General features: G+C 44.1%; 1 protein-coding gene across 3 annotated transcripts in view; it reads right to left on the bottom strand.

The window, feature by feature from the left end:
- Nucleotides 1-1,459: 1,459 nt before the first annotated feature.
- Nucleotides 1,460-11,808, bottom strand: part of tial1 (TIA1 cytotoxic granule-associated RNA binding protein-like 1) — a 44,969-nt gene continuing 34,620 nt past the window's right edge. For all 3 annotated transcript variants that reach the window (XM_072479352.1, XM_072479354.1, XM_072479353.1), the window contains 5 exons: nucleotides 9,301-9,396; nucleotides 9,101-9,185; nucleotides 3,696-3,819; nucleotides 3,442-3,584; nucleotides 1,460-3,160 (listed from right to left, as the gene is read on the bottom strand). In XM_072479352.1, coding sequence (XP_072335453.1) covers nucleotides 3,040-3,160; nucleotides 3,442-3,584; nucleotides 3,696-3,819; nucleotides 9,101-9,185; nucleotides 9,301-9,396 — 569 coding nt within the window. In that variant the 3' untranslated portion in view covers nucleotides 1,460-3,039. The remainder of the gene's footprint in view (nucleotides 3,161-3,441; nucleotides 3,585-3,695; nucleotides 3,820-9,100; nucleotides 9,186-9,300; nucleotides 9,397-11,808) is intronic.

The raw sequence follows: 11,808 nt of genomic DNA, 5'->3' as shown, positions 1-11,808 counted from the left end.
GATCTGCTTGTCTTTTTTTTGAGAAAAACCTGTTTGGACTAAATTACTAAGAACACCTACAATATTATCGAGATCACGCGAGTCAGAATCAGACGAAGCACAGGGCATAATCCTTGCACTAAAAAATATCTATTTTTCCATGATTAAAACAAGGGCAGCATTTCCAAATACTAATATGCATTGTAACCATCACCAAAATGGAGAAGATAGTTTGTTTTAAGTGGCAGACCTTGAATGAATTAGAAATTGGAATTAAAATTCAGTGCCATCAGAAGCTGAGGCAGCTTCTAAGCAGTTATCAAAACGTTGATTTAATATTTGGAATAAACACAAAATTAAATAGAAGAGAATTATTTGGGGTACAAAGGAATGTCATGCTTCAGTTGTTCGGAGTCTCAGTCAGAACCTCACTCCAAGTATTGAGTGCAAACTGGAGGGCTGCAATATTAGCCTCAGAGGTACAGTGCAAATTCACAGAATTATATTGGGTTAAAGGATTAAATTACAAAGGCTGCATTAAATAAACTTGGCTTGTATTTTCTGGAGTTTAGAATATTGATTCAATCAAAGCGGTCTAAAATAAGCGATTTGGTGAGTCAGTACAGATGAACTATTTCCTTTGGAGCACTAATGCAGAAGCACGTAGAGCTACGCCATGAAGAAGGCAAGTATAAATCTGAACTCTTTCTCCTCCTCCTTCCCACCCAAAAAAGGGCTACAGACATTGTATCAGCTGAAATTTAAGCCGAAACAAAGATTGTTAGGCAAGGGCATCAACTGTCATAGGTTAGTGGTCGAATTAAGGGGTACGTCAATCATGATGTAACTGGATAATGAAACAGGTTTGAGGGCTTGAATTGCCCTTTGACTTTTGCATTTATAATTTTACAATCTGTACAGCACATCGTGCAACATCATGGAAAATACAAGTTATAAAGATGCTCCTTGCAACACTAAATGCTCTGCTATATGTGGGACCAAATTGTGGTCCATATCAATATATAATCCTCATACACTGGTATATTTGATCTTAATGAGCACTAAAAAAGTTGAAACATATTTTACAATGCACAAAAAGTAGCTAGCACGACTAAAACATACCAGCATCAGGGACTCCTGCATCAGCAATAGTATGAATTCGGCCCTGTGCAAGATTTCTTCTGCTCCATGTCATAGCCCAATAGAGTACTCCCTACTTCAACAGGAAAGGCTTTTCCCTCTCGTGGTACCAAACATTTGATTTTTCCACTAAATGATCAATTTCAACTAATGTTTTTTTAAAATTGAGATTCTTTTGAAGATAATGGCTTTAACTAGTAAACTGAAACAAATTAAACCCCTGTAGTAGTTTCAAATAACTAAGTTCCATGTACTTTATCTGACATTTTTGTGATCAAAGCAGGTTAGTTTTCTTAAAAAGTTTAATTGAGCTGCAGAAATCTAAGAAATGGAAACCATGTTATTTATTTTTAAAATCACTTTATTCCTTTAGATACAGAAGAAATAATCCAGAAACGACTAATGTCAATTAGCTTTCAACGTCCGCATAATCCACCCATTCCACACTCAAATGAGCTAGCAATATTTTTTTACAAATGTGAATCGCACCAACATGCAAACCACTCTAAAATATCTTTAAAATGAAGTTTCATAAATGGTACAGAAGTTTGCTCTGCACCTTCAATTAACAAATGGCACACATTACTGTTAAAAATAAACAGTTGGTTCTGACATGATTGTTGTATTTTACATTTAATTGTATAATTAAAAACACTCCCCATTTGTTGGTGGCCTAAAGAAATTATGTAACTATTCAACCTTGCATGAAATTTTTACGGTTCAATAAATTTGCATGATATTAAGCATAGCAATAGAATTGGGTTGAAAAGCAAAGAGCACAAATTAGTCTTAATGACACTACGCCCAAAGCAGCTTAAAGAAATAAAATTTAAGGCTTCAGTTTGAAATTTACTTTGTATAATTTTACATACCACTTAACTGCAGTAGGAAAGATATATTAACATACTCTTGTGAAACACTGCCACACATTGCACATTCTGGGCAACCTGCTAATTCAGTATTGTACAATTGAATAGCTTTTTAAAAATCTCAACCGCTGACAAAGTAGGAATTGTGATACCTTTACACTAGAGCATGCTTTAATAATCATACTGGTGTATTAAATGTTATCTATAGATATTTACACTTGTAACCTTCACCCCAATCCCCTTGTCCATGTGTATGCAAGTACGTAGAGCTCATCTCTTATATAGCCAAACTAGTACAAGGGACTCCAGCAGTCCAAATGTAGCCAGCGTTCCCTTCTCATTGTTTCCTGATTTTAGAGTGTTAAGCAACCCATTAAAAAAAAAAAACTGTTGCCTTCATCAGGCTTCTAGTTCAATCCATAGGATGGTGAAGCAAAAGCAAAAATTTACGCCCAGGTAGAGTGTTAAATTTGATGCATCTCAATATATGCCAGTGCGCTGGCATTTCAGGATGGCCATGAATTATAACTTCCCTGAAAACAGCAGGCAGTTGGTCCATCGCAACGTGAAATTCAGTTGTCTTGTGTTTATTGAACATTAAGCCTGGCTTTATGATACAAGGCTTTAAAATTCCCTTTACAATGGTAAGAGTATGAAATTAATATTGTGGAATGCTCAACTAAAAGAAAAGATTGTCAAAAGTCTGGTTGACATTTTCCCACTAACACTGTATTTATTTTTTAAATTCATACACAATAGCACTTCATTTTCAAAATAAATTCATCATTCTCGATTACTTCACACTTTGAAAACAACAGATTATATGCTTCCCCCCCCCCCACAAACCTCTCCCCATCCCAAACAAAAAAAAAAGAGAACAGGGAAACATTCACATCCTCCACCATGAGCTCAGCTGTGATAGAATTTTTAAAATATTCAGCTTTAAAATAAATAGTCTATATTTTATTCATGGTGTCAGTGAACATGTTGATGTTGCGTCAATAGAAAAATCTGGGCTCCTCATTTGAAGGCAAGGAGAAAGAGTCCCTGCTCATTGCGTCTGGTAACCTGCCATCCCAAAGCCGGCTTGGTTAGGTATAACAGCTGTACCCTGCCCTTGGGCTGGCTGAGCACTAAATCCACCTACCCAGGCAGCTGCAGATTGAGGTTGACTACAAAGAAAACAGAAGTATCTCAATTAGTGAATTTAACTTTAAATTCCCAGCACATGTAAATTACAATACATTAATTTCCCAATAATCCTTCAATAGGCACACAAGTTGGATTTAATACAAGCTAAAGTAGTTCAGCTATGACAGGTGGGTTAGGGCACCATTCACAGAACTGTTATACACAGGCTGCATTTTCGGGAAGTATATATTTGCAGACCCAGTTTCCCCAACGGTTCACCTAGACTGTGAATTCAAGCTACTTCATCCAATAAATTACTTACTCTACTCCAAATCCTTGCTGATTCCACGCTTGGCCATACATGCCGTAAGAGGGCACCTGCCAACCATTGGCTACATACTGACCATACTGTTGAGCATTGCCATACCACTGGCCCCATTGACCCCAGGGCTGGGCAAATTCCATCTGAATGAGAGGTAGTAATACTACAAATTAGCTTCATGTGACACACTGCAGTAAAACCAGAAAGTTTGATAAATCAGCTGTAAAAGCAAGTTACTTCATAAATTATCTTACCTGCTGATACTTGTTGGCCGAATCAGTAGTTTCTTTACCCCAATAGCATTTAACAATATGGCCTTCAATAGTGGTTCCATTAACTGACACTATAGCATGAGCAGCACTATCATGTGTTGCAAACCTACAAAAAAGAAGAATGTTTTTACACCAACCCATTATATTCATCTAGATTTTGAGGCAGTCTCAAGATTTCGTAACATACACACCTCGAAATCAAGAACAAAACCTTTCCACACCCTGGTTGTACACCACACAGTGAAAACATGTGCACAAGGCTATTTTGGCATCTAGATTTTCATCTGGAAGGTACAGGTTTGTGCAGGAGTAACAACACTCGCAGCATCGCACAAAAAGTAATTCTTCATCTGTAATCATGCCACCTCGGTTAATGACCAAAGTTAATGGCTCCTGTTAGAAAGCATGCAGTCTGATAAAGACATCTGCTCTTAAGTACCCAGGCTGGAGCGGGAATCCTGGTCACATCGGAGCCCAGTGATAGATGCAAATGTAGTTTTCCTAGTGCAAAATATGATCAGAATAGGCCTTCACTCCTGCCCCCAGTCATTTGGTCCATTACTGCCCCCAATCAGTTTTTAGCTTTCCATCAAGTGGGAAGACAAATATGTGACTATGTGACCTGTTCAAACATATAATCAATAACCAGGTACATCGATTGACATGCTCGATGTTTTCACGCTGGTAAAGGTCATCTTCTGGAGGACATTAGTTGGCAAGTCCTTACTGAGTTAGCTTGCACAGAAAACTATGTGCAAGTTACTAACTCTACTCTAATGGACCAAATACTTTTCTGCAATGCCCCTTCTGCCATCTATCAAGATGCGGTCATAAACAGCACTGGCTTTGCCATTATCTTGAAAATTCACCAAGTGCTTAAATGCCAGCCACTCCAGAAAACAATATGCAGCAGATACCAACCTAGCAAACAGCTGGACGTAATTGTGGGATGTACACAGTGCTAAGTTCCTTGGAATGGCAATCAGTGTCAAATTGCCACTCCGTGCTCACTTATAGAAAATTTCTTCCATGCCTCTCGTCCCAATTTCTCACTCAGGCTGGGCAGGATCCAGGCAGCTGTTGCCAAGCCAACTGTCAGAGACCAGCAGAATCAGATTGATGAGGACATGCCCCTTTTTTTCAGCACTGGCTACTGCCTCACAGCGCCAGAGACCCAGGCTCGATTCCCGTCTTCGCCGACTGTCTGGAGTTTGCACGCTCTCCTATTGTCTGCCTGTTTCCTCTGGGTTCTCCGGTTTCCTCCCAAAGTTCAAGGATATGCAGGTTAGGTAAATTGGCAATGATCAATCCGCAGGGTTACGGCGAGGGAATGGGCCTCGGGTGAGCGCTTTTTTGGAAGGTCGGTGCAGACCCGATGGGCTGAATGGCCTCCTCTGCACTATAGGAATTCTATGCTTTCTTCCAGGTAAAGTTAAAGGTCCAGTGAAATTGACAGTCCAGGGAGAAGTCAAGTCTCTTAGCTAAGTGAGGGGTGTGCATAAATCTGGGTCTTTTCAAACTGTTTGTAAAGTACTTCTAACCGTTTCTAGGTAATTATTGGTCTAACCCTGGCGGAACGACCTGAAATTTGCATTTTTCGATGGCTGTCAGTAAAGGGCAATTACCCAGAAGTAGTTTACACTTCTGGGCAATTGCCGTGCAATGCTTACCTGTGAAGTTCCAAGAGGGATTCCCCAGCACATCTTTGGTTTCCCCATATCCAAAATCCATGCTGGGGATCTTGGAAGTTACAGCCCAATGAGTCAACACCTCATCACTAACCCAACAGTGGAGGTCCCTGGCTTCAGGCTTCCTCAAAGGCAACGTGACAGTGCTCAACTGAATCTGCGAAGGGAAGAACAATGTGGCCACTTTCTCCATAAGAGGATGATGGAAGTGACTATGGCCATGAGCCATGGAACACATCTCATCAACCTGCCATTAATATCTCAGATTGACTGCAAAAGCGAGATTTTTTTCGATCCAGACAAGGGGGCAGGAGAAGAGATTGGGGGAGATGCCTTGGTGAGAGGGAGCTTTAAGTACTTGGGTATTCAGGTGGCACAGGAATGGGGTCAGCTTCACAAATTGAATTTGGGTAGATGAATAGAACAGATGAAAGGGGACTCCCACAGTCACTGGCAGGGAGGGTACAGACTGTGAAAGTGACAGTCCTCTCGAGATTGCTGTTTGTATTTCAGTGTCTCACAAAACGCCCAAGGCGTTTTTCAGGAAGATGAATGCGGCGACCTCGGGTTTTATTTGGCTAATGGAGAGGGAAGGAGTTCCAATAGGAGAGGTGAAGAGGAAGTGTAAAGAAGAGTTGGGAGGGACTTCCAGGTGCGGCTATGCGGAGCTGAGCCGCACAATTCGGCAGCTCCCGCTACCACGGACTTTCGGGCTTGCTAGAAGAGCCCCAACAGAACTTTTCTCGATACTGACCCGTGGGGAAGGTAAGAGGGAGGTCCCCCTCCAACTTTTATGAAACGGACTCAAAGTGTAACAGCCACAAAAGTGGCATTGGAGCAACGGGAAAAAACGGGGGAAAAAGACAAAGGGGCGGCGGCCAGAGACAAAGTGGAGCTGCAGGAGTTGGAGCAACGGGAAAAACCGGGGAAAAAAGACAAAAAGGCGGCGGCCAGAGACAAAGTGGAGCTGCAGGAGTTTATTAAGCACTGCTTCGAGGAGCAGCGCGAGGCGTTGCGTAAGGAAATGCTGGCGCCTATGCTTTCGGCAATCAAAGGACTGGGGATCACCCAGAAGGCCCACGAGGTTCAGATCCAGGAGGTACAAAAAAGAGTTGGTCAGAACGAGGACGAGATCTCGGGCCTGGTGGTGAGAGTGGAGCAGAACGAGGCGCTACACAGGAGGTGGGCAGGAAGACTCGAAGACCTGGAGAACAGGTCGAGGAGAAAGAATCTGCGGATCCTGGGTCTCCCTGAAGGAGCGGAGGGGGCCGATGCCGGGGCATACGTGAGCACGATGCTCGGGGTGATGATGGGCAAGGAGGCCCCTTCGAGGCCGCTGGAGCTGGACGGGGCACACCGGGTGCTGGCGAGGAGGCCCCGGGCAAATGAGCCGCCAAGGGCGATGGTGGTGAGGTTCCACCGGTTCACGGACAGAGAGTGGATCCTGAAATGGGGCAAGAAGGAGCGGAGCAGTAAGTGGGACAATGTAGAGATCCGAATATACCCGGACTGGAGCATGGAGGTTGCAAAGCGTGAGCGGGTTTCAACCGGGCCAAAGCGGTGTTGCACCGGAAAGAAGTGAAATTCGGAATGCTGCAGCCAGCGCGACTGTGGGTCAGATACAAGGACCAACACTACTACTTTGAAACGCCTGAAGAGGCGTGGACATTTATACAAACCGAAAAGTTGGACTCTGAGGGTTTGAGAGGGTGGGGGGATATTTGAGGTTTGATGTGTGATGGTTGTTGTATATAGGGGGTCAATCACAATGACGCGCAGGAAATGTTACATGGGCTGGGGGAGAAAGACAAGGCCGCGACAGGAACTGCGCCAGAGGGGGCGGAGCGGGCTTTGGAAAGCGCGGGGTTTTTTGTTTTTCCCGCGCGCGGGAAGAAAGGTGGGAGGGGGAAACTCCCACACGGGGAGGTCAATCGGATAGCGGGGGTAGCCGGGGTCAGCTGACTTACGGGAGTGACATGGGGGGAGCAGAAAAGCTAGACAGGGGTCTAGCGGGGGGAGGTTGGGGGGTGGGGAAGAGAAAGGGTTGCTGCTGCACTGGCCGAAAGGGAATGGGACATAGAAGAGGTGTACAGATCTCAGCCCCCAGCGGGGGAAGAGGGTATGAGACGATTCCTAGACCAACTGAGATTCCCGAGGGTGGAGGAGCAAGAGGTGGCTGGTCTGGGGGGCACCATTGGGTTGGAGGAGCTGAGCAAGGGTTTGGGGAGCATGCAGGCGGGGAAGGCCCCGGGACCGGATGGGTTCCCGGTGGAGTGCTACAGGAAGTACATAGACCTGTTGGCCCCGCTACTAGTGAGGACCTTTAATGAGGCAAGAGAGGAGGGGACCCTACCTCCGACAATTTCTTTGATCCTAAAGCCGGTCAAGGACCCACTGCAATGTGGATCGTACAGGCCGATCTCGCTCCTTAATGTGGATGCAAAGTTGCTGGCAAAAGTGCTGGCCACAAGGATCGAGGACTGTGTCCCGGGGATGATTCACGAGGACCAGACAGGATTTGTAAAGGGTAGGCAGCTAAACACCAATGTGTGGCGGCTCTTAAACGTGATAATGATGCCATCAGTGGAGGGAGAAGCGGAGATAGTGGCAGCTATGGACGCGGAGAAGGCCTTTAACCGAGTAGAGTGGGAGTACCTCTGGGAGGTGCTGCGTAGGTTTGGGTTCGGGGGAGGGTTTATCAGTTGGGTTAAACTCCTTTACAGAGCCCCGGTGGCGAGTGTAGTGACAAACTGGCGGAGGTTGGAGTACTTTCGACTGTACCGAGGGATGAGGCAGGGGTGCCCCGTTTCCCCCTGTTGCTCGCATTGGCGATCGAACCATTGGCCATGTCATTGAGGGAGTCTAATAAATGGAGGGGGGTGGTCCGAGGGGGAGAAGAGCATCAGGTGTCGCTATATGCGCATGACCTGTAAATATTTACTTTAAAAAATGATCTCAGATTGGCATCGCAGGAGGCCATGGACTAAACATTCAACTACAAGCTTTAGGTATATTAATATATGGACAATTAACCACGGGCCATAGCATCAGAAAGAGATGACCTGCAAGGATTTAATGCGCACTACTGCACTACTACTACTGCACCAGATTGCTGTAATGCAGCTGAAGGGCTCAGTAAAATTGACAGAGCAAGAAGGCGAGTGCCACGGTAAGTGGATGGTCAGGAGGGTGGATGGCATGGAAAACCATGGGTGAGAAACAGTCAGGCATGTGGGGCAAAGAGAGGAGTCCCCTGGGTGGGGAGAGACGGGCAGGAAAGTGTCCCATAGGGACTCTGGAGTGTGAACTGTGGGGAGGGGCAGGTCTAGGTGTTTACAATAGTTACCCAGAATTTAGAAGAGGCTTTAATTCTTCTAACCTTTTCGAACAAACTATTGGTGTAACTGTGGCAGAACCACCCGAAGTTAGCGATTTAGATCGCATTTAGCGATGGTTCCCAGCGCAGCACAATTGTTATGGGGAAGTTAGCACTTCTGGGCAATTATCTTGCAAACCTTTACTTGTAAAGTTCTGAGAGGGTTTCCCCAGTGTATCTTTGGGGTATGTTTGATGCGCAGGAATGCAACTTAGATGTGAAAAACAACAAAGCCAAAGGTCAACTTTTGAATCAATTTTTAAATATTAAGAATTGCTTTACATTTAAAAATAGATACATGGAGTAAAATAAGTAAAACCTACCTAACGAATGAGTAACCCTTTTCTGGGAAAACTCGAATTTCCATGATTTGCCCAAATGGAGAGAAAGTTTGACGCATAAGCTGCTCTGTAAGAGTTAAGGATTATAAAACATGTAAGGATGTTAGTCCGACAATATACAAATATTTTGTTTTAATGAATGTTGATCCATCCGTCATTTATTAAATTAATGGTGTCCATACCTGTTAGGCCTGAAGCAATACCTCCACAATAGACAGTACAATTTGTGGAACTAGACTGATTGACAACTTCTTCAAATTTTAGATGTTTCGAACTACCTATAAAGAAAACAAAGTGTTAGCCTCTTCAACCTGTGCCCAACAGTATAGGTGGTTATGTTACTAGCCAATAACAGAGGCCTAGATTAAATAAACTGTCAACATGAATTCAAATCCCACCTCTGCAGCTGGAGAATTTAAATTCATTTAAATGAAATAAAGTTGGAACAAAAGTTAAGGAGCTATAAGACTACCTTAAAAAACCATCCGTGTGATAAGATTATTACTTGCTATTTTTCAGCCCAAACCTGAATATTGTCCAGGTCTTGCGACATTTGGAAATGGACTGTTTCAGTATCTGTTGTCATGAATGGTGCTGAGCATCACATACATCAGCAAACATACCCACTTCTACATCTAAGGTGGAAGGTCATTGATGAAGCAGCTAAAGATCTTTGGACCAAAGACACTACCTCCCCCAACGAACTCCTGCAACGATGTTCTGGACTTCCTTTGTGCCATGTACGAGTCGAACTAGCAGAGTGTTCCTCCCGATTCCCATCGACCCCAGTTTTGCTGGGCTCCTTGATGCCACTCTAAAATGCAGTCTTAGCATCAAGGGCAGTACTCTTACTTCGTCTATAGTGTGCAACTCTTCTGCACATATTTGAACCAAGACTGTAATGAGGCCAGTAGCCGAGTGATCCTGGCACAGGCCGAGCGTCAATGAGCAGTTATTATTGCTAAGCAAGCGCCACTTGATAGGACTGATGATTCCTTCCAAAAGATGTCCAAAGATGTACACTACGGTGCCGAGGACCTGGGTTCGATCCAGGGTCACTGTCTGTGTGGAGTTTGCACATTCTCCCAGAGACTGCATGGGTTTCACCCCCACAACCCAAAGATGTGCAGGTTAGGTGGATTGGCTGCACTAAATTGCCCCTTCTTTGGAAAAGAATAATTGGATACTCAATTTATTTATTTTTAAATTGCCATGATCAATGCGTTACAGGGATAGGGCAGGGGGGGGGGATGGAGCAGTAATTGGCCAGATAGATTTTCAGTGTTGTAGGTGCACTGGAACAACTTGGCTATGGGCGCAGAATTCTGGCACACAAGTCTTCAGTACTATTGCCGGAATATTGTCAGGGTCCTTAATCTTTGTAGCATCCAGCGACTTCAGCCATTTCTTGATATCACCATGGGCTGAATCAAATTGGCTGAATGCTGGCATCCTTGATGCTGGGGACCTCAGGAGGAGGCAGAGATGGGTCATCTTCTCAGCACTTCTGGCTGAAGATGCTTTAGCCTTAAATGTGCTGTGATTTCCATCATTGAGGATGGAGATATTTGTGTAGCCTCCACGTCCAGTGAGTTGTTTAATTGTCTACCACCATTCATGGGTGGATGTGGCAGTTCTGCATGGTCTTAGTTCTGATCTGTTGGCTGTGAAATAGCATAGCTCTATTACTTGCTGTTTGGCATACCAGTAGTCCTATGTTACAGCTTGACCAACGCCTTTTTTAGGTACACCTGGTGCTGCTCCTGGCAAGCCCTCCTGCACTTGTCATTGAATCTGGGTTGATGCCCTTGCTTGGTGGTAATGGTAGAGCGAGGGATATGCCGGTCCGTGAGGTTACAGATTGTGGTAGAGTACAATTCTGCTGATGGCCCCAAGCATCTCATGGATGCCCAGGTTTGTGTCACTAGATCTGTTCAAAGTATATCCCTTTTAGTACGATGGTAGTGCCAAACAACATGGAGGATATGTTCAATGCGAAGACAAGACTTAGTGTCCACAAGGACTGTGGTGGTCACTCCGACTGATATGGTCATGACCAGATGCATGTGGAACAGCAGTTTGATGAAGAGGAGATTAAATATGTTTTTAACCCTCTTGTTGGTTTTGTCACCACCTGCCGCAGACAAAAAACTCGGTCGGTCATGGTGCGACCGAACCACTCTTGATGCTGAACATTGACATCCCCACCCAGAGTACATTTTGCACTCTTGCCATCCACAGTGCTTCTTCAGTGGTGCCCAACATGGAGTACTACTGATTCAGGGATGGTGATACTGGTGTCTAGGACATCATATGTAAGCTATGATGCCATTCCATGAATATGCCTATGTCAGGCTGTTGCTCGACTATTCTCTCAATGACCTGCAATTACCTAGTTTTACCATCTCTTTGAAATGGGTACTGAATTGGTAATTTTCCAATCTGCCAGAAAACATTTATTCCATAAATATAATTCTTAGGGCTTAACTCCTTCATAGAGAAACTGAGGTGATTTTTGCTAACTGCTAATGAATCCTCAATTTTAATTAATGTTGAGAAAATCTAGAGAAAGATTTGAATTCATTTCAAAATCATGTTAAAAATGGTCTTTTAAAGGCAATCAAGTTCACAAAACTACAGGCTCCGGTTCTTCCCGAAATGAGCTAACATGATTACTTACCATAAGACAC

This window comes from Scyliorhinus torazame, chromosome 16 (genome assembly GCF_047496885.1).
Source record: "Scyliorhinus torazame isolate Kashiwa2021f chromosome 16, sScyTor2.1, whole genome shotgun sequence".
NCBI classification, from domain to species: domain Eukaryota; kingdom Metazoa; phylum Chordata; class Chondrichthyes; order Carcharhiniformes; family Scyliorhinidae; genus Scyliorhinus; species Scyliorhinus torazame.
Note: the sequence above shows the minus strand (reverse complement) of the source record. Positions and strands in the feature narration are given on the sequence as shown.